General features: G+C 47.6%; 1 protein-coding gene across 1 annotated transcript in view; it reads left to right on the top strand.

Annotated features, from left to right (window-relative positions):
- PTPRT (protein tyrosine phosphatase receptor type T) overlaps positions 1-23,480 on the top strand; it is an 816,693-nt gene that overhangs the window by 133,650 nt on the left and 659,563 nt on the right. Inside the window, exon 5 of the mRNA XM_052650453.1 lies at positions 3,000-3,174. Coding sequence (XP_052506413.1) covers positions 3,000-3,174 — 175 coding nt within the window. The remainder of the gene's footprint in view (positions 1-2,999; positions 3,175-23,480) is intronic.

Genomic DNA, 23,480 nt, shown 5'->3' with positions numbered 1-23,480 from the left:
CGACTGAAGCGACTTAGCATATCGTATAAAGTACTGGTGGAAGAGGCAGAGAAAGGAAAGTGCTGGGTAGAATGGGGCAAAGTATGCTTTACGAGCCAGTGCCCCCAGACCATGCTTCTGTCTGGGGAACCCAACCTAAGACACTGTTTTGAGTGCCCACTGGGAAATTGATTCAGTTGAGTCATCAACTAGAAGATGATTCATTTTATAACAGATAAAGCTCTCAAACACTTGCCACAAGAAGAGGCGTGCCTGGAACTTTCGGAGGAAGGGTGTACTTGTGGGTGAAAAATATTACAGGCGGCAAAAGAAGAGTTCCAACAAGACGAAGCAGTGACATGGGCCTGAGGGTCTGGCAGAATTTCCCACAGGCTTCAGCGTGCACCATCTGTGTCCTGTGCCGCCCTGGCTTTTCCCGGGACTTTGACTTCCCCTCAATGTCCTGCTCCTTCTGAGCATCCCAACATCTGAACCCTGTGCACGTACATGGCATTCAGTGTCATGGCTGGAAGGCTTTTCTCTCTCCTCTTGTCTCCAGGCTGTGGTCCACTTCAGGCTTCTGGCATCCCGCCTGCGTCCACTCAAACCTATCCATTGCCTGAGTCGTTTCCTGCACAATAAAATTTCCCTTTGTTTTCTCCCCTTTTCTTCTCTGCCTCTGTCTGAGGCTAACAGTGGCTGGGACTTTTAAATCCCTTCTCCATGCTGCCCCAGCGTTCTGGCCTCTGAGCCTCTCACCACCCCTGGTCTTCTGGAATCCCTTGTGATCTCTGCCTCTGGGCTCCTCCTGGGTGACTGCTCAGTCGCCTTGACCTTGAGCCTCTGCTTGCCCTTGCGTGTGGCCTCATCTCTCTGAACCTCACCTCCACGGCTCCTTGCCCCGGTCCATCACAGAGCTGCTGCCTTTCATGGCTCTGGGCCCTCAGCTTGTCCCTGTCTGGCTGTTGCCTGCTCCCAATATGACAAATGTGATTATCAGAAGGCCTGTTTTTCCAGAGATTTTATAAGACAACCCACAATTTCTTATTCTTCCACAGGAGAAAGCCTGGTGGTTTCAGTAGCTAAACAGAAAAAATGTAAATGGTTCAAGGGGATGCACTTAATCTTCGCTGGAATCTGACATCATTAAGAAGAAAAGTGAAATAATCCTGGAGGAGACATCAACATAAGATTTAAACTTGAAAAAATTGATATTTTTGCACTTAAATTAGTCCTTTGCTGTTTGTGTTAATTCCTTATTACTGATGTAACAAGTTCTGCAAACTGAGTGGATTAAAACAATGGAAGCGTGTTACTTTACAGTTGTGGAGATCAGAAGTCAGAAATGGGTCTTATGGGCTAAAATCGAGGTGTCAGTGGGCTGTGCTCCTTCTGGAGGTTCCAGGGGAGACTCTCTCCCCTTACCCTTCCCAGCTTCTGGGGGCCACCCCGCCCTGCATTCCTTGGCTCGTGGTTCCTTCCTTCATCTTAAGGAGGTCACATCACTCGGGCCTCTGCCTCTGTCGCCCTGTCTGTTTCTCTGACTTTGACCATCCAGCCTTCCTCTTCTGCATATAAGTCCTTTCGTTTGATTCAGAATCTCTCTCCATCTCCGTAATCACATCTTCAGAATCCCTTTTACTATGTAAAGTGATGTATCTGCAGGCTGTAAGGATTAGAACATAGACATCTTTGAAGGGCTGTTATCCACTTTACCCCACTTCACCTCTAATTTCATGGTTAATTTAGAGCAGCGATCCCCCAGCTTTTAGGCACCAACGACTGGTTTTGTGAAAAGCAATTTTTTTCCACAGACCTTGGGGCTGGGGGTATGGTTTCAGGATGATTCAAGCACATTACATTTATTGTGCACTTTATTTCTGTTATTATTAGATCAGTTTCATTTCAGATCATTAGGCGTTAGATCCCAGAGGTTGGGGACCCTTGATTTAGAGAGCTCCACTGACACCAGAATATGCTTCTGGTTAAATGTTTTCCATGCCTTCTCATTTATTTGTCACGATAACTCCATAAAGCAAGCCCCAGTATCAGATCCATGGTTTAAATGAGGAGCTGAAGGCCAGAAAAAGGAACTTGCCTGCCTGAATTTGCACAAATGGTATTCACTTGCACTTGTTTTCCTATCAGTTATTGTAACTTGCTACTGTGAAACAGGGACTTTTTCAAACCCAGAATATCACATCTAAGATTCAGGATGGTAAAGACAAGAATGTTTTTATTAAAAATGTTGATTCTAGAAATGTTTATCAAGTCAAGAGGCATCAGGGCATGGTGCTGGAGATGAAAAGAGCAAAGTCCTGCCCTCGGGCAGCTAACGGTCTATTGAGGGAAACACTTGTTAGGGAAATTGCATGGCGAGTTTGTACCGCACACAGGAGAGTGAGGAGCTTTCGAGACGGTGATGCGACAGTCAAGGGCACTTACTGGAGATGCTAATGAGCTGCACCTGGGCTTAAAGGCAGTGCGAGTCTCTCCAGACAGACAGGAGGCGTCAGGCAGTGGAAGGAGCACGTGCCAAGGAGGAGAGGTGTTGAAAAGCCCCCATCCACACTGTGCCTGGGGGACAGACTGGTCCATGTAGGGGGCACTCAGAAACTGTGGGTGGGGTACCAGCACGCCAGCTGTTTATTACCACTTTGTGGTCTATGTTTTCACTGACTTACCTAAATCTGCTCTTGGGGATACCCTGTGGGTTTTGCTTAAGAGATGAACAAAAATGGGAGGAAGTTTAAAGGGCTAAGTGCCAACCCCATATGCAGATGAGCAAGGAGCCAAGGTGTTTAGAAGGGGCTGTGCCCTCTTCCTATGGGCAGGCAGCTGCCCTCTCGCATCAGCTCCCTAGCAAAGTTTATTCTTGAATCATGTCACCTACCGATATCAGCAATGGAGACTCATTATGGAAAGTCATGGGCCCCAGGGGTGTGGGGGAGGGTGGGTGGAGCTTCCACGCTGGCAGTGTGTGATACCATGATTTCTTGCTCCTCTCCTCTGTCCTGCAGCAATGGAATGGAAGGGACACAGCCCTCATGGTTACCCGTGTGGTCAACCACAGGCGTTTCTCGGCAACGGTCAGTGTGGCAGACACGACCCAGCGGAGCGTGAGCAAGTATCGCTGTGTGATCCGCTCTGACGGCGGCTCCGGTGTGTCCAACTATGCCGAGCTGATCGTGAAAGGTGAGTGCCACCACCCAGGTGGTTGGTCTCATGGGGATCCTTTGGCCCCAAGCTTGCATGCTGGGAAGAGCTAAGACTGCTGTTTTCTTATCTGCGGTTCCTTCACTCATTCCATAGAATGAAACAGCTTTAAATTCTCCCCATCAACCCACTTCAAAAAAAAAAAATAAAGTTACTGCAAAATCATGCAATATTTCACTGTCATCCAAAGTTGAGTCTTAGACGTAAGATCTGTACATGAAAGCTTATGGGGTAGATGACATGGTAGACGTCTCTAAATTTGGCTTTTTTTTTTTTGCATTTAAATTTAGAGTGAGCCAATGTCTTTGTGCTTTGGTGGCATTCTGTTACAGTGATCAAGAAAACAATTGTTTCTAAGGGATATTTTATTGAAAACTCGATATAGTGACAATATTTTAGAAGGACTTTTGAAATAAATAACCCCCACCCCACTGACTTTGAATCAATTTTTTCCTAGTTTTCTTGTTCACCTTGAGGTATCTTTGATGTGTTTTTCCATGAAAATATGTACATTGTCCCTTTTCTGCCCTTTCAAGGAGCTGGATATTCCATTCATTTTTAAAAGACTGTATAATCTTTGTTACAGTGTTAATGGTTGTGTGCTATTTCATCAAGTTCATCATAATCATCCTATTTTTAAAAATCTCTGTCATCATTTAGATAATTCCAGGTGCTTTTGTTTTTATCTTTCCTTTGTGCGTGCAACAATTAACACCTCAATTGAGTTCTTCCAAAGAGAATATTTTTATTCTACTAAACCAGATTATTTCCTTGGATAAATTCCCTAGGGGTAGAGTTGTTAGGCCAGAGAGTATAAGCATCTTTTTGGATTTTTCTTTGTGTTGCAATATTGCTTTTGAAAAAAAAATAGGTTGACAGCTTATACTGGAAAACAGCATCATATGGATGTTCTCATTTTCCAGCGTTATGTTCACCGGTTAAAATTTTAATATAACGTAATTTAGTGAATGAAATAGTGAAGCTGTTCATCTTAACGCTAGCTGCAGAATGATACCCAGTGTGTTTGAAGACAGAAGCGTTGTTCAACCCCTGAGAAGGCTCCTGAGTTGGTTCCCTTGGGCAAAGGATGGGTTGGTGTGGAACCTTGACCTCTCTTTGCCTGCCTGTGTAATGATGACCTTTCCTGGGTGAGTCTGCCGTCTGAGACTCTCTCTCCTGTGCTGTCCTGACTCCAGACGGGTATTCACATGGCTGTACATTTGTCGTTCATCAGATCTCAGCTTGACTGTCAACATGCCGTCTTCTCTGAGAGAATTACCCTCTCCTAGCTCCCCGCCATTCTCACGGTCACGTTCTATCACTCTTCACATTTCCAAATTCTATATTTTTTTTTTCATTTACTTGGCAGTTTTGTGTCCCCCCCTTAGGATATAAGCTCAGCGGAGTTTGGGCCATCTTCCATGTGTTTCGTGGCTCACAGTCAGCCCCCTGAGCTTAGCAGAGTGCCTGGCCTGTGTGCTGAGCGTGCCAAGCCGTCTGAGATCACCAGAGTTCCATGGCTTTGCCCTGCACCATCAGTCGTTTCATATGACTCGACCTTAAAATATGTGTTGAGTGGTGGATCAGCGAATGAGTTATTGGCCTCCGCAGGAATTCATTTCTTCGTTGGAATTCTATGAACACTTAAGGTGAAGATCAACAAATTGAGTGGTTATGAACAGAACAACTAACAGGGAAAACAAGCATCTTTAAAATAGGTTACACTGAGTGCCGATAGATATCAAAGAAGCTATCAGTTTGATCCTGTTAGGCTCGTTTCTTGACTTTCTGGCCCATAAGGTTGATCTGTGTGACAAAGTGGCCTTTGCAGGTCTTGCCTATAGTCAGTGAGTATGTTACTCCTGCGGTGCTCTCTGGACCCTCACTATACCTGTTGTATGGTGATATCCCACACGGCAACCGAAGCCTCCCTCCCCATCCTGAGAATGGGCTGTGCTTTCTGCTGTTGTCCCGGTCTCACTAGCACCTTGCCGTGCCTGGCACAGCGTTGGTAATGAGTCGATTGGTTGAAGGACCACTGGGGCTAGTGTCGGGCTCTGAACTAAGCGTTCACATGCAGACAAATGGAGTCAGAGAACACTCCATTTCGTCTTTCCTTATGTCCCCAGGTGTGAAGAAGGAGGTGTGGGGCCAAATCCAGGGGCCTCTTGGACAGAGGATGTGGTTTCCATGGTGAAGCATCATGGCCTTTGTTTGGAGGGGTGGCCAGGGTGTCCTGGGCTGGAGTTTGTCCTTTGCTGGCTGTGTTCCTTGGGCTTGAGTTCAGCCTGGAGGGGGTAGTACCCTGATACACTCCAGGAGCTATGGATCTGCTCTGTCCCTCCCCTGCAGCCCCCACCACTCCATTTTAAGGGGTGCACCGGGTGCCCTCCTTCAGAAGTCTCCTCCATGGTGGGTGAAGGTGGATTTGCACTCCTGATGATGGATCCTGTTTGGTTGCACCTTATTGAAATCCTTTATGGAATATTGCATTTTCTTACTGCCTGTTTTTGTTCCCTGTTGCATTTCTCTTTTTACATTCACTTGGGGGTCAGCTAGAAACTAGACCCCTTGAATGTAGAAGTCTCTTCACATTCATGATCTTATTTAGTCCTGACTGTGGCTCTGCACCTTGGTTTTAATTCATTTTACAGCTGTAGGAGCATCCACAGCCAGGTTGAGACAGAGACAGGTCCTTAGGGGCAGAGCGGGGGTTGGCCCAGGGGCTGGATCATGCTATTTAGGTCTCACCTGGAGGGCCTGACGCTTGTGGCCTTGTCAGCATCTGGTGGCATCATGTCCTGAACAGTGTCAAAAACATCCAGACAGCAGGCTGGGCTCATAGCAGGGGTCCCTTGACCTGTTGCTAACTTGAGTTTTTAACTCATGCATCAGACTTCCACTGTTCCCTTCCTTTCTGGAGTGGGATACCAACTGCCAGATTCCTGGAGAAATGGATTTAACCCTTGCCTACACACAGACACACACACACAGACACACACACAGACACAGACACACACACACACACACACACACACACAACTTCCCTTATGGTCCAGTGGCTAAGACTGTGTACTCCCAATGCAGGGGACCTGGGTTTGATCCCTGATTTTATTTTCTTAGGCTCACTGTGGATGGTGAGCCCCAAAATCACTGTGGATGGTGACTGCAGCCGTGAAATTAAATTGCTCCTTGGAAGAAAAGCTATGACAAACCTAGACAGTGTATTAAAAAGCAGAGACATCACTTTGCTGACAGAGAGCTGTATAGTCGAAGCTTTGGTTCTTCCAGTAGTCATGTATGGTTGTGAGAGTTGGACCATCAAGAAGGCTGAGCACCAAAGAATTGATGCTTTTGAACTGTGGTGCTAGAGAAGACTCTTGAGAGTCCAAGGTACTGCAAGGAGATCCAACCAGTCCATCCTAAAGGAAATCAGCCCTGAATACTCACTGGAAGGACTGATGCTGAAGCTCCAATACTTTGGCCACCTGATGCGAAGAACTGACTCATTGGGAAAGACCCTGATGCTGGGAAAGATTGAAAGCAGAAGGAGAAGGGGATGACAGAGGATGAGATGGTTGGATGGCATCACTGACTCGATGGACATGAGTTTGAGCAAGCCTCAGGAGTTGGTGATGGACAGGGAGGCCTCGTGTGCTACAGTCCATGGGGTCACGAAGAGTGGGACACCACTGAGTGACTGAACTGAACTGAACTGAGGTAGATGGGGCAGGACACTTGTCCCAGGGCGCAATCTTGTTCCCATATCTGTGGCCCTGGAGAGACCCTTTGAGGCTTCCTATGGAGAGTGGGGACTGGAGCTTCCCTCATGTGCAGAACATACAGGAGGGAATATTACAGTGGGGGTCATGGGATTTCCCTGGTGGTCCAGTGGTTAGGGCTCTGTGCTTCCCCTGCAGGGGCACAGACGCAGTCCCTGGTCGGGGAAATAAGATCCCGCCTGCTGCACAGCACAGCCGGCATTTTTTACATTATTTTTTTTTAATGGGGCCCAACATGTAGGCTTGGGAACATTTGGGTCCTGGAGTTCCCGCTACATCAGTCTCCCCAGATTCCTCCTCTGTCCACCACCAGTGAGCCAGGGATCTGGAACAAAAGAAAAGTTTCTGGTCCTCCTTGTCTTGGCCACCTGACCTCATGGGCCCCCTCCGCCTGGCATCACTCATTTGGAACTCAGGCCATGCAGGGGTTGGGAGGTCATAGGACCCCTCAGCTCCCAAGGGTGCCAGGAGCCGGAGGTCCCTCTGATGCTGTCTGCGGCAGGTGCTTATGGTGGGCCAAGCTGTAGAGGCTGGAGACTTCTTTCTCCATTTCCGTCTCTGTCTCTCCCTAGGCAGGGGTGTTTATGGCTGGCTTGTGGCTCGTGTACTGTCCTGGGACTGTGAGCATAGGAGCTTCAGAAAACACCACCTCATTTGAATGTAGGTAATGCAAAATTTTCAGGGCAACACACAGATCAAAATGCAAGCAAATTGGAATTACTTCATTCCGAAGAGCTGTTTATTGAGTTGTGATGATGTACCTGGGTATACATTAGATTACTCTGTAATTGAGGTTTCACTCAATTGACAATCTGGCCCCTCAACCTACCTGTTCCAGACCACTGCTCATAAATGCACTAATTTGATGTCTGTTTCTGGGTTTCCTAAAGCCTTTGATTTCAGGGTATTTTAGCTTATCCCAAGGGCTTAAGTTTCTTCAAATATGCAGATGGGGTCTTGATGACAACTTTCTAACTCATAAAAATTTTGTTGGTGGTGGTTTTTTAAAATTTGTCTTCTAACTCCGTTTAACAACCTACCGTGGTTTTGGAACTTCTTATCAATATACAGATTAGTTCCCTGAAGAAATCCAATGCTGGTGCTGAGAGTCAGATGTTCGGATTTAAGTCCCTTGTGACTTTCTGTCAAGGCAGCTGGGCAGGGTCAAGAGTATAGATTTTGTGTGTGGATGTCAACATCCCAGTCTCAATCTCAAGCCTGGCCCCAGCTCTCTGTGTCTTCAGGGAAATTACATATTTGCTTCGATCCTCAGGTTCCTCATCTGTTCAATGGGGACACATATAGCTAGTTGGATCCTTATTAGAGGGAGAAAATATATGTATAGCTCTTAATACAAAATAGACACCCATCCAGTCATATCTCTGCTTTTTCATACTGTTCATGTTCCTGGGTTCTCGCAGCAAGAATACGGGAGTGGTGTGCCATTCCCTCCTTCTTTGGACCCTGAAGCTGGGAAGGATTGAAGGCAAAAGGAGAAGAGGGTGGCAGAGGGTCAGATGGTTAAATAGCATCATGGACTCTGTGGACATGAATTTGAGCAAACTCTGGGAGATAGTGAAGGACAGGGAAACCTGGTGTGCTGCAGTCCGTGGGGTCGCAAAGAGTCAGACATGACTTGGCGACTGAACAACAACAATAGTTAGATCTGTGATTATCGATAATCATATTTTACTGTATTCAAGGAGATATTGATCAAATACCAATACACTGGCTACTTTTCCTTGTTCTGCTTCTTGTACTACGGTAATTTAAACTTAATTGCCTTAAGGTCTCTTTTCTCTGCAACAACATTGGGGAATGGGATTGGGGTCATCAAATGTAGCCCACTGGTCCAAGTTGGCTGCAGAGATGCTTCACTTAGGTTGCACTGTCTTTTTTTTTTCTTTTAACATTTTGTTCCAGTCCTTAAGTTCTTCTTGAAGTTGTGTCTGTTTGGCCACACTGAGCCTGCATTTTAGGACGGCAGCAGTGGGCTGGTATGGCTGCTCTGTTCTGGGACGCTCCATAGTTCACCCCTGCCCTGACTTGGCCCACTGACTTGGCTCACCTCACTAGGCTTGCTCCTGTAGGCCTTTGAGTTTACAGCCTGTGGTTTAAAGATTACTTGACTAGAATAGTTGACTTGTCCTTATTGTTAAGAGTTTATGGGGGTTGGGGGTCAAGTAGCATGATAAGATCACGGTCTAGTAGGAAGAATCATGCAGGCTTATAACGGATGGCTTTCTAGTTGTGTCAGGCGCCTACTATACTATCTTACTAAGCCTATAAGTAGCCATACGATACATGTGCTATAGCGTCCCCCTGTTACATATGAGGGCGTGGAGGATCAGAGAGGTTAGGCAATCATCCCAAGGTCACACAGCTTATATGTGGCAGAGTTGGGATTCCAGCCCATGCCTGCCTGTGCCAAATAGATCCTGTTCTTTCTTCTAACCACACTTCTTAGAAAATCCAGTATGATAGACCTTGTAATCAGGTGTGAGCTGAGAAAATATATACAGAGGGTAGAACAGCTAATGCAATTCGGGGAAGGATCTTTAGCCTTCCGAGGTGACCAAGGCTGCTGGCTCCTGTCCTGTCAGTAAGAGCAGCCCAGGAGGACCACTGCACACCCAGAGAAGAAACAAAGACAGCAACCACTCTGAGCATTCAGCTTGGACAGCACTGGAGCAAATCAGACTCCGAGCATCCATATCTGTTCTCTGCCAGTCTTCAGAGGCAGAGGGAGCTGGGAGCTGTATGGTGCTGTGGTCAGAGAGCCGGGGCTGGAATCTGGCCTCTGCCCTGTAAACTCCACTGCTTAAGCCTGCCTGGAGGCCCACCGCCCCTACCATCTCACCTGTCCACACCCTAGACCAGGAGGTGGCAAACCTTTCCTACACAGGGCATGGTTGTCAACATTTTCATCTTTATGGGCCACCCAGGCTCTGTTTTAACTACTCGACTCTGCTGTTGTAGCAAAAGCAGCCCTAGAAAAGATGGCATGAATGAGTGAGGCTATGTGACAATAAAACTTTATTAAAAAAAAAAAAAACAGGCACAGAGCAGGGTTTGGCTCCTGGGTCACAGTTTGTTATCACCTCTTGAGACTAAGCCCTTTCTTTGCAACTGGATGAGTCTGCCAGCCTCCTCCCTGTTCCACTTCTGCACCGCTGAGGTCTGCTCTCTATGCAGCCTCAGTGACAGTTTGAAAACAAGTTAAATCTTGGCACATCATTTCCTAAAACCCTGCACTAGCTCGTCTCTTACCCTCAGAATAAAATCCAAGCTTCTTAACACAGTCTAGTTCTGACCCCCTCTCCGTCTCTGATTCCTAGCCTCCCAGCCCAATATTTTTCCTTTCATCCTATTCTCTGGCCACACCTGTCAATTTCCTCTTCCTTGAACTCCAGGAAAGCAAGTCTGACCTCAGGGCCTCTGCACTTGTGTCCCTCTCTTGGAGTGAAATGCTTTTCTTCCTGATGGTTACCTGGAGCTCACTTGTTTTGTTTACTGTGGTGTCTGCTCACCTATCATCTCCCCCAGAGAGACTCCCCTGACCATACTCCCTCTTGTGACTCTGTACCAGTACCCTAGGCTGTGTTTTTCTACCCAGCTCTTACCATTGTGCACAGTAGTCATTCACATCTGTGTGTTACACGTGGTCTTGAAGGGAGAAGCTCTGTAGATCTTGCTTCCTTGGATCCCTGGCACCTAGTAGAAGATGGTCAGACATTTGCTGTATCCGACAGGGAGTTCTCAGACCCTTCTTCACAAGGGGCAGTGGCATGGAAGATTCCTTAGTGTTCTTCTTGTCGCAAGGTTCTCAGTATTCTTCGAACTGTAGGTTTTCCTCCTACCTCTGAGCAAGTTCTATATCCTTTATGAGTGCTTCTTTATTTTGTTTCATTGTATTACTGGAATAGAAGTGCTTTACAATTTTGCATTATTTCCTACTGTACAAACAGTGAATCAGCTGTACATATCCCCAGGCAGCGCTACTGGTTAGAACCCTCCTGCCAAAGCAGCGGACATAAGAGATGTGGGTTTGATCCCTGGATTGGGAAGATTCCTGGGAGGAGGAAATGGCAACCCACTCCAGTATTCTTGCCTGGAGAATTCCATGGACAGAGGAGCCTGGCAGGCTCTAGTCCATGGGGTCATAAAGCACCTCAGCACTCACATTGCATACATATCATCTTTTACTTGAATTGCTTTTTGCCCTTATTCTTGTTCTGCCTAGTTATGGAAGCTGTAAGCTTTGTAATCCCCTGTGTCCCTCCTATGACTTCCCTTTGTCCTGCCCAGGTCTCTGTTGACCTGCCAGCATCATGCTCCTTACCCAGTCTATCGTGTGGCCCTGATGATGGTCATTTTAGAAGCTTCTGGGCCTTCCTTAATGGCTGTCAAGGGAAGGCTTGCTTTGAGATGAGTGAGCCCTCTGTGTTCCTCCTGAGTCCTGCCTCCTGCTGTATACCTGCTTTACACTGTGTCTACAAGGGCAACACGTTACCACTTCACACTTACCTGCTTCCTCCCTCTACCCCATGTCTGACGTTGGCTTTCCTGGAAGATGCTATTTCAAGAAACCTCAGCATCTTCATCTTCTCTGCAATCTTCCTTCTAAAAAAATATCCTGATGCTCTTATTTTTTCCTTCTTAGTCATAACTTCAGTTAATGGACTGCCTCGTGTTTTTAACAACATGCTGCTCTCGGCAAGCACTCATAGATTGTAAATCATGTAGGTCTTGGGTTCAGATCTGGGTTCTGGCATGTGTTTGCTATGTGAATTCAGAGCCTCATCCCATGACTCCTGAGTTATAAAATGGAATAATGGTGCAGCTTCTCTGGATTTGGGGAAGGGTCATGGAGATGTTCGGGCTTCTCTGGTGGCTCAGTGATAAATAATCTGCCTGCCAATGCAGGTGGCACAGGTTTGATCCCTGGACCAGGAAGATCCCCTAGAGAAGGAAATGGCTACTCACTCCAGTATTCTAGCCTGGAAGAATCCCATGGACAGAGGAACCTGGCAGGCTACAGTTCATGGGGTCGTTAAGAGCTGGACCTGACTGAGTGACTAAGACTTTCACTTTCTTGGGTATGTTCATTCTTTGTGAACTAACTGTCCATGTGTTTATTTATCTTCATCGGTCTTCATCCTCCCCATTTGCCAGCTGCCCAGTCTTAGCTCCTGACTTCCTCACTTTTAGATGATGTCACTGTTAGCTTTCCAGAGGAGGATTAAAAAAAATGACAGATGGGAGGAAAGTGGGAAACTTAACTTGAACATATGTGCACTTTGGGGGAGGCAAACTGGGAGATATCTATGTATATTGTATTCTGTATGGGCACAAAGACCAGCTTATTTTTTAAAAAAGCATTAGTGTGGATAAATAAAACCTGACAAGTATTGGTTTCCTTGAATTATTTTGACGACTTCATCAGCTGCATACTCCTGGGTCGCATTAACACTTTTAACGCATTTGGAAATCAAATCAAACATCAACTGCGTTAAACCCTCGTTCACTTGCAACGTTACCCTCCTGTGTTCCAATAGAAGACTTATCCAGGGTACCAAATGAGCTGCAAATCTGCAGTAAGGTAACATTTGTAGACTGTTTATTGCATGCCAGACACCACCCTGTATAGATTCGCCATGCCAGAATCCCCTCACGTGAGATTCTGTTGAATCTTCACCTGTTCCCATGTTTCAGATGAGGATGCTGAAGCCTGTTCACTCAGCCTACTGAGCGTCTCAGAGCCCAAGGTCTGTCTTAGTCCTGTTGTAATTAAGACTTTCTTCCTAACCCTCGTTATGCTGATTTTCCGTTATGTTCTATTCTGTGGCAAATATACATGGAATATTGTTTCTGAGGCCCTAAGTTTCAGGCTCAGTCAGACTCAGTTAAACCTCAGGCTCCAGATTTGGACAGGATGCTCCAGAGCATTGCCTGTGTCCTCTCTCTGGTGCCTAATTTGCCTCTGAAATGTTACAGACTCTGCCTAGACCAGTGGTTCACAACTGAGAGTGATTTCATCTCCCAGGAGGCTTTCAGCAATGTTGGGGGCCTTTTTAATTGCCACACCTGGGAAGGGAGCCCCAGCATCCAGTAGGGGGAGGCCAGAGACGTTCCTAAAGTTCTGTGATGTACAAGGGCAACCCCCCTTCCCTTGCCCCTAATAAAGAACTGCTCAACCCCAAAGGCCAGTTGTACCAAGGGTGAGAAGCTCTGACCCAAACCCCTCCTCGCGGGGAGACTTCTTGATCTCTGACGCTCTTGTGTTCATCTGCAGTTCTGTGGGCTTCTGTTCCAGAGCAGGGCATGAGATGTGGGAGAAATAAAAGAGAGCTGATGACATTAGCTGTGGAGTGATTTAGCTTCTCTGAGCCCCAGTCAGTCTGTCTAAAAGCTTTGACATTTGACATCTGGTTTGTTCTGACCTAGTGAGTGAGATAAGATGTCCTGGTGAACAGTCCACGCCAGCCCAGCTGACCATGGCAGCTGTCATTGTGCCCAGACCCCTCAGTTGCCGCCTCTTCAACCCAATGTAGCCTACCTACTGGTAGAGCCCAGAGACCCCCAAACGGGGATGGGTGGGATGAGAAGGGATGGAATAAAGCACTTTGCACCCTAAGAGCAAGCATCACCAATCATTTAGAAATGATCCTCATGAAGAAATTGTGGCAATGTGTTTAAACATTTAAAAAGCAAAGCAGCCTGGGTGGAAGGGGAGTTTGGGGGAGAATGGATACATCTGTATGTATGGCTGAGGCCCTTTGCTGTCTGCCTGAAACCATCACCAACATTGTTAATCGGCTATACTCCAATACAAATCTTTTTAAAAAGATTGGTTTTAAAAAGCAGTGATGGGGCAGATAGCAGGAGGCAGATGCCCCAAAGCAGTATCGTAGCAGTGGGGTGGGGTGGGGTAGACAGTGGGCTTCCGATGGAATCAATGGGGTTTCTCATACCCGTATTGCATTGTTTTTATTTATTTATAAATTTATTTCTAAATTTTTTAAGATTAGTTTTTCTTAGCATATAGTTGCTTTACAGTGTTGTTAGTTTCTGCCACATCCACGTAGCAGAGTGAATCAGCCTTGTATACACGTGTATCCCCTCTTTTAAACTCCACTTTCATGCCCCATCTAAGAGGGGCTGCCATCCTGATCTGGGGAACCCAGAGCCGGGCCTTAGGTGAGATTTATCTTAGAAGGGACGGAGCCAACATTTTGTTGCTAGTTAGATTCAAATGACCATTTCCCTGGGCCTCGACTTCCCTATTTGTCAAAAGAGAATGTATATTCTGCAGGTGGGTTTCAAACTTAGTCCCTCTCCAGCAATAGAATGCCATCCTAAAATAGCATGGAAAACAGAGGCGGCAGCTCTGCAGAGTCCTGAGACTCCTGCAATAGTGTCAAATTTGAGTTTCCCCACCCCCTGGGAAGGTGGGTTTCTTTGCTTCTCGAAAGGTTATTGTTGTTGTTTTTAAGCGCGAGCAGTCCCCCACTTTTATGCTTTCCTGGATCCTGGTAGAGAATGTGGCTGGGATTCAGTCTCCTCTTTTCAATGAAATTGCTTGCTCCTGCTTTTCGTTATTAGAGTAGCAGGCCTGTTGCTTTAGACGCGTGTCCACAGGCAGATGTGACTGGCTTACAGTTCAGTAAATGGAGTTCTTCCTGTCCGATGGAGCTCAGCCTGGTGGGATGGAGCAGACAATTTTTGGCAGAGTGGCTGATTGTCTGCTCTCAGTGAGGGAAAGCCTCCTGTTTGAGTTCATCAGCAGCAGAATGTGCTCTGCGGCTTGTTCTAATCTCTCACACACTTGAGTTGGAACCTGCTGGACCCACCGTGAGACCGGACTGGCATTTGCTGTGACTTTGCAAGCAGACGGTTGCAAATAGTTTTCCTAAGGATAGGTAGTGAGGCTGCCCTTGAGAGGCAGGTGGGGCTGGGGCTGACTCCTCGCTCTACCTAGTTTTTATTTCCGGACTAAACTGCCTGTGACCCAGCCTCAGTTTCTCCATCTGTAAAATGGAACAAATGATCTAGTTGCTGTACATTTTCTGAGGCTCCGTGAAATCGAGTGTGATAATCGCAGAGCGGGACCTCCTTCGAACTAGCTGGGGAAGTTCAAGCTCCTGTGACCATGTGACTTGTTCTCTGTACTATTTATTTTTTCCATCTCGGTGAGCAGGAAGGGTACACATCCTAGATTCCTGCCTCCAGTTGGGGCAGAGGGCTATGTGTCAAAGCGATGCACACCCCTTCCAGGCCAGACCTAGAAAAAATCCCCCATGTGCGACCCTGTCTTTCCCTCTCCTGTTGTGACACTGGAGACCACACACTGGGCCAGGCAGCGTCTCCAGACAGGAGCTGGGTCCCCGAACGCTGTGTGGAGCCCAGCACCACCCCTGCTGACCCCAGGACCTCACTGAGCTGAGGCATGAATGAGCAGTATCTGAACCAACCACGGCTAGTCCAGCTCCTGCCGGGGGAGATGCGCTCCATTACCCTGGGCCTTCCTGCCTGATGGCCTTGAGAACTCAGGTGTCCACACGTAGAGTGGACAGATACGACCAGCATGGGGACCATTAGTTCCCGCTTTCACTCTGCATTTCATGGGAGCCCAACAGTGACCAGAAGGGGGTTCTCCGAGTCTGGCCTCACAGCAAAGGAAAGTAGCTGGTTCTTTCTGCCCAGTGCCGTCAGGGCTGATTCCTCAGAAAACCATCTCTTCTCTCTGGGCATTGCTGCCCCAGGCATACCTGGACTCATCCCTGTGGCTTTTCTTTCCGGGGCACTGAGCTGACCACCTCTTTTGTCCTTCACCTTTCTTCCTCCCTTGCTAGGCTGATGCAGTCTGTTAAGTGACTGAGGCAGTTTGCAGGCCTAGGGGCAAGGACGACTCTGCCAGCATCTTCCCTTGTCTCTGCTGAATCCTAGGCTGTGCTGATTTTATTCTTTGGCTTCCACAATAAGCAGAGATAAAACAAACTGTAGGACTTACCTCCAGGCCCTGACCCATGCCCTGAAATTTGCTGAGTGTGGACTTGGTCTTTCTGCCTCTGCCTGGGGTCTCCACCTTTATGGCCTAAGCCCCAAGCTACCATCTTCCCTTCCCTCCTCCTTATTCAGCCAAGACTTAAGGACTCCTGATTGGCTCCTGGGCCCCGATGTCATCAGTGGACTGCTCTGTCTTCTCCAGAAGCTCCAGAGAAGCAGCTGATAGATAAACCTGTAGTCATCTGTCTTTGCACAGAGGGCCATGCCAGGTACTCCTGGGGCTGGGCCTGAGAAGAGCTCCCCTAGCATCCAGTCCCATCACTTCATGGGAAATAGATGGGGAAACAGTGGAAACAGTGTGAGACTTTATTTTGGGGGGCTCCAAAATCACTGCAGATGGTGACTGCAGCCATGAAATTAAAAGACGCTTACTCCTTGGAAAAAAAGTTATGACCAACCTAGATAGCATATTCAAAAGCAGAGACATTACTTTGCCAACTAAAGTCCGTCTAGTCAAGGCTATGGTTTTTTCAGTGGTCATGTATGGATGTGAGAGTTGGACTGTGAAGAAGGCTGAACGCCGAAGAATTGATGCTTTTGAACTATGGTGTTGGAGAAGACTCTTGAGAGTCCCTTGGACTGCAAGGAGATCCAACCAGTCCATTCTGAAGGAGATCAGCCCTGGGATTTCTTTGGAAGGAATGATGCCAAAGCTGAAGCTCCAGTACTTTGGCCACCTCATGCGAAGGGTTGACTCATTGGAAAAGACTGTGATGCTGGGAGGGATTGGGGGCAGGAGGAGAAGGGGATGACAGAGGATGAGATGGCTGGATGGCATCACCGACTCGATGGACGTGATTCTGTGTGAACTCCGGGAGATGGTGATGGACAGGGAGGCCTGGCGTGCTGCGATTCATGAGGTCGCAAAGAGTCAGACATGACTGAGCGACTGAACTGAACTGAACCCCAAGGTTATCTGCAAACTGCATGCCAACAGAAGTTACCCTGCCCTTTGAGATTTGGGTACAAGGAGCTCTCTTTCAAGTTTTTGCATATTCCTAAGGCCTCCTATGCTGGTCATTTCTGGCTATTTGGTTTCCATTCCGACTGGCTTTCAATGTCAATTACCTCTCACTCCTTACACTTTCCGTCTGCTCTGCACCATCCAAATTTGGAACTCAGTCCTCTTTCCTTAATTTTCCTTCATCCTTTTCCCAGCATGCACACACACACATATATACCATATACACACACACACCGCCCCCCACACACATACACACATTCTTTGTGGTGTAGCACTTCAGAGAATTTAGAGCAAGGGAAGGGAAGTCAGCACAGAAACGCTCATGCCCCCAGATGGAATATGAGGTGCTGCTCTGTCAAGCACTCTGGCCACCCCATCAGAAGTTCCCGGTGGGACTTTTCTGGTGGCTCAGTGGTGAAGAATCTGCCTGCCAAAACAGGAGACATGGCTTCGATCCCTGGTCCAGCAGGATCCTATAAGCAACTAAGTCCGTGCACTGCGGTTGTTGAGCCTCTCTGCTCTAGGGCCCGGGAGCCACAGCTCCTGAGCCCGCAAGCTTCAGCTCCTGAAGCCTGAGAGCCGTAGAGCCCGTGCGCCACAGCAAGAGGAGCCGCCGCAGAGAGTAGCCCGTGCACCAAACCAGAGAGCAGCCGCTGCTTCCGGCAACGAGAGAAAATCCCAGCGCAGCGTCGAAGAGCGGGCACCGCCACACAAAAGAAGTTCTTGGTGGCTGTGACTTTCTCTGAAGGCTCTGGCCTCCTGCCGTGTTGCCCTGGCCCCTCCCCTCTCTTGCTTCCTCAGAAGCTCCGAGGCAGAACAGTCTGGCAGCAGGCAGTTCCTTGGGACCTGTTTGCACAGATCGTTTCTGCCAGTCCCCCTTGCCAGGGATTCCCCCACTGGCTTTGGACTAGTTCCCTCGGGCAGAGGCATGACTCTCCCCTGGCCCCTCTTTTGCATCTCAGAAGCAGCCCCATTTCCCTGCCAATGAGGAGCCCATCCTTGTCTTGGTTCTGGAGGTCTCTGCAGGGCATAGCCCTGTTCACAGCCTCACACTTGTCCTGCCTGATTGACATAACCAAGGCAGGAGGGCTCACAGGGACTGATCTGAGCTTGAAGATGGAGAAATAGTGGACCTTACTCCTTCTGGACCCCCCACTCCCCACAATGGTGAGTGGCAGTAACCTCTTAATTGGTTAGAGCCCCAGAGAGAGATTATTGGCTTGTGCCTCTAGGGTGCCAAGCGTGGAGGCGCCTAGAATGATTGACCCAGAGTTCTCTTTTCTCTGCGTTTCTTGTTTTGCTTGTTCCTTCTTGATGTAATTCTCACACCTGCTCATGGGGAGCTTTGGGGGCAAGTCAAGGACTCCAAATCCACACCTTTCAGTTTAACAAGCTTCAGAGTAAGAGAATTTACTTTTCTCCATTTCTGGACATCAGTCCCAGGAAAGGATTGTCATCCTCCTTTCCTGGGTTGAGCATCCAATGTTGGACCAGCTGCTGGACCCAGTGGCAGGTTGGAAGGGTCGTGTGCCCAAGTGTCAGAGCTGTATGCCCAGCTCTGCAGCCAGTGGGGCAGGTTGGGAGGAGTCTGGGCTCTTCTGGAAGATGCAGGGTGGGACAGGAGCCCTTCCCCTAACAAGGGATTCTGGGCTGACAAGAATCAGATGGGCACTGGCCGGGCTGTCCTGGTGTCTGCCGATCCCTACTGGGCTTTCCACAGATTTCTGAAGATTTAGGTAGGCTCTTGATAGGCTGTGGTCTGCAATCTGGATCCCCTGGTTTCAAGGTTCAATAAAAGGGATGTACTTCAGTTCTTTTGTTCGAATTAATTTCCTATGGATGCTGCATCATTTTTGAACCAGATGTGTTCAGAAGGGAATTATTGCTCTGTGTCTGTCCCTCTCGGAGTCCAGCCCCTCTCAGCAGCTCTGGTCTTAGCCTCTGTGCCTTTGCTCCCTGATGTCCTTTCTCCACCCCTCCATCATCCTTCATCCTCCCACGAGTGTCTGCCCAGCCCTGCCTGTCACCCTCTCTTGCCACCTTTCCTGTACATCCAGAAGGTCACAGATGGGTAACTCAGCTCCCTCTGCCTTGTTGATCAGTGTCCTTGGTAGGATATTTCCTCCCAGAAAACACAGCCCTCCCCCTGCTTCCCCACCCTCCTCTCTCCAACTCTGTTTCTTCTCCCTTCTCACTCCCTCTGACTTCCGCACTCTCCAACTCTCCCTTTTGTTGCTTCTTAATGCCTTATTATATACCAGTGTTTTGCACCAGGCTTGTCCCCACCAATGGAGTTGTTGGAAGTGGCTCCCCGATTCTGATGTCTGAGATGCAGGCTGGGGTGCACCAGTGTGTGGCATTAGCATCTTCCTACAACCACCATCCAATCAAGGGCAGACAGCGAGTAGCATCATTTGCTCTTTGGCTAAATCCCTATTCGATAGATAGACCCGCACAATGCTGCCTCCAGATGCTGCTGCTATACGATTGATCAAGGAGGCAGATATTCATTAAACACCTACTGTGTCCTGGGAATCTTCTAGACACGAGGGGTGCACCAAAGAACCATATGGGGACGGGGCTTCTATTACCCAAAAGCATACATTCTAGTGGAGGAGAAAAAAAGGGAAATGAGTCGAGAAGTGAGATCATGTTGGAAAGCAGCAAGAATGTGCTCAGGGACCACTCACATGTATCCCTGTGACCCCAAAGCACAGGATGACTTGGCATCAGACCCCAGCGCAGCTGCTGGCCAGCTCTGTGGCCTGGGCGCGCCGCTGTGCTTCTGCAAGCCTGCTGTACCGTCTTCAGAGTGAACAGTGAGGTTGTCTTCTAGTTGTGAGTTGTGTGTGTGACAGTGCAGCCAGAAGTGGCACATGTGACCAGAACCGTAGCTGGCAGCTCCCTGTGCTCACATACCACCCCCCGGCTCTGTCCCACAAGGTGGGGTGAATGCAGTTGTTGGGGTGCTGCAACTTGCTCTCCCCAAGGCTGCCAAATGGCTCAAGTTCAGCCTACCATTGTATGAATTTCTCAAGGCTGCCAGAACAGATGACTGCAAACTGGGTGAGTTCAGTTCAGTTCAGTTCAGTCATCTCCGACTCTTTGCGACCCCATGAACCACAGCACGCCAGGCCTCCTTGTCCATCACTAACTCCCGGAATTTGCCCAAACTCATGTCCATTGAGTCAGTGATGCCATCTAACCATCTCATCCTCTGTCTTCCCCTTCTCCTCCTGCCTTCAATCTTTCCCAACATCAGGGTCTTTTCAAATGACTCAGCTCTTCGCATCAGGTGGCCAAAATATTGGAGTTTCAGCTTCAGCATCAATCCTTCCAGTTAACACCCAGGACTGATTCCCTTTAGGATGGACTGGTTGGATCTCCTTGCAGTCCCAGGGACTCTCAAGAGTCTTCTCTAATACCACAGATCAAAAGCATCACTTCTTCTGCACTCAAAAGTAACAGGAACTCACTCTCTCACAGTTCTAAAGGTCAGAAGTCCAACATCAAGGTGTCGTCAGGGTTGTTCCTCACGTAGGTGCTGAGGGTGAGTCTGCTCCATGCTTCCGGTGGTCACGGGTGATCCTCAGCTTGTAGATGCATCATGCCAGTCTCTGCCCCCATCATCACGTGGACTTCTTGTCTCTGTGTCTTAATATTCCTCTTCTTATAAGGAGACCAGTCCCTGCATGAGGAACCGGCCATAATCCAGTAAGACCTCATCACAGCTTCGTTCTTCCGCATAGACCCTGTTTCCAAATCCACGTTCGCATGTCCCTGGGGGTTTGGAATTGAGCATGTCTTTCTGGGGGACACAGGTGAGCCTATAACACCTTTATATGTTCTGCAGATGTTGAATCTCCCCTCCAGCTCCTCCTTAGTTCTTCTTATGCATCTTTGCTGCTATGGAATTCAAACACCTTCTTTTTTTCCCATCATGCTTGCTTTCTTTATTTTTTTATCTTTTTATTTTATACTGGAGTAGAGCCGACTAACAATGTTGTTATAGTTTCAGGTGGAGCCCCTTTGTACACGTATCCCTTCTCCCCCAAACTCCCCTCCCATCCAGACTGCCACATAGCATTGAGCAGAGTTTCCTGTGCTATACAGTAGGTCCTTGTTGGTTATCCACTTTGTGTCTAACAGTGTACACATGCTGAGCTAAAACTGCGTAATTATCCCTTTTCCCCTGCTTTACCCCCTGGCAACCATAAGTTCATGAAATACCTTCTTTTCTGATGAAACTGCAGTGTGTCTTCCCAGTGTGGTCAGTGGCCACAGTCTCATCTGGGAGCTGAGAGTGGACAGGGGGAGGAGCAGTAAAGCTTTAGCTGGGAGGCTGGGGCTGGGCCTTTACGTTCCTTCTTCCGTCTTTCTGCACCCTGCTGTCAGGCTCAAGCCTATCCCTGTCCACGTTCAGTGGCGTCATTGCCTGGAGAAGGAGGCTGCCTCCACCGCTTGCACCCTGTGCTTGTCCAGCCACGGCTATCATGGAGCCCTTTCAGGAGTACCCTTTCTGAACGTCACTGTGGACATTAGCCCCCTCTGGCAGGTGACCTAGCTATTCCCGTGACTTATCAAGGTGCCTGGTTCCTGGCCTTGCCCTCCTGCCCTGCCCACCCTCATCATCTAAGGGGGCCTCTCTAAACTGCTCTCATTTTAGCAAATGTGGCAAGTGCCTTAGGCTAGGGCTCCGTGAAGACAGGCCTCCTCTTGCCCATCAGTTGTCCCTAGGACTTGAGCTGCTGTAGGCGCCCAGTGGACGTTTGTTGTGTACAATCTCAGTAGCTCTCCGTTACTTACTGCCTCTTTGTTTGGTTTTCATGGTTCTCTCTTGATACTTTATTTCTGTAGTTTATTTATTTTCATGTGATGAGAACTTTATTTTTTTTTTTTTTTTTTTTTTTTTTTTTTTTTTTTTTTTTTTTTTTTTTTTTTAATTTTAAAATCTTTAATTCTTACATGTGTTCCCAAACATGAACCCCCCTCCCACCTCCCTCCCCATAACATCTCTGTGGGTCATCCCCATGCACCAGCCCCAAGCATGCTGTATCCTGCGTCAGACATAGACTAGCGATTCAATTCTTACATGATAGTATACATGATAGAATGCCATTCTCCCATATCATCCCACCCTCTCCCTCTCCCTCTGAGTCCAAAAGTCCGTTATAGACAGCTGCGTCTTTTTCCTGTCTTGCATCCAGGGTCGTCATTGCCATCTTTCTAAATTCCGTATATATGTGTTAGTATACTGTATTGGTGTTTTTCTTTCTGGCTTACTTCACTCTGTATAATCGGCTCCAGTTTCGTCCATCTCATCAGAACTGATTCAAATGAATTCTTTTTAACGGCTGAGTAATACTCCATTGTGTATATGTACCACAGCTTTCTTATCCATTCATCTGCTGATGGACATCTAGGTTGTTTCCATGTCCTGGCTATTATAAACAGTGCTGCGATGAACATTGGGGTACATGTGTCTCTTTCAATTCTGGTTTCCTCGGTGTGTATGCCCAGCAGTGGGATTGCTGGGTCATAAGGGAGTTCTATTTGCAATTTTTTAAGGAATCTCCACACTGTTCTCCATAGTGGCTGTACTAGTTTGCATTCCCACCAACAGTGTAGGAGGGTTCCCTTTTCTCCACACCCTCTCCAGCATTTATTGCTTGCAGATTTTTGGATCGCAGCCATTCTGACTGGTGTGAAGTGGTACCTCATTGTGGTTTTGATTTGCATTTCTCTGATAATGAGTGATGTTGAGCATCTTTTCATGTGTTTGTTAGCCATCCGTATGTCTTCTTTGGAGATGTGTCTATTTAGTTCTTTGGCCCATTTTTTGATTGGGTCATTTATTTTTCTGGAATTGAGCTGCATAAGTTGCTTGTATATTTTTGAGATTAGTTGTTTGTCAGTTGCTTCATTTGCTATTATTTTCTCCCATTCAGAAGGCTGTCTTTTCACCTTGCTGATATTTTCCTTTGTTGTGCAGAAGCTTTTAATTTTAATTAGATCCCATTTGTTTATGTTTGCTTTTATTTCCAGAATTCTGGGGGGTGGATCATAGAGGATCCTGCTGTGATTTATGTCTGAGAGTGTTTTGCCTATGTTCTCCTCTAGGAGTTTTATAGTTTCTGGTCTTACATTTAGATCTTTAATCCATTTTGAGTTTATTTTTGTGTGTGGTGTTAGAAAGTGATCTAGTTTCATTCTTTTACAAGTGGTTGACCAGTTTTCCCAGCACCACTTGTTAAAGAGATTGTCTTTACTCCATTGTATATTCTTGCCTCCTTTGTCAAAGATAAGGTGTCCATATGTGTGTGGATTTATCTCTGGGCTTTCTATTTTGTTCCATTGATCTATATGTCTGTCTTTGTGCCAGTACCATACTGTTTTGATGACTGTGGCTTTGTAGTAGAGCCTGAAGTCAGGCAAGTTGATTCCTCCAGTTCCATTCTTCTTTCTCAAGA

The sequence above is a fragment of the Budorcas taxicolor genome, chromosome 13 (assembly GCF_023091745.1).
Source record: "Budorcas taxicolor isolate Tak-1 chromosome 13, Takin1.1, whole genome shotgun sequence".
Taxonomy (NCBI): Eukaryota; Metazoa; Chordata; class Mammalia; order Artiodactyla; family Bovidae; genus Budorcas; species Budorcas taxicolor.
This window is presented reverse-complemented; position numbering and strand designations above follow the sequence as displayed.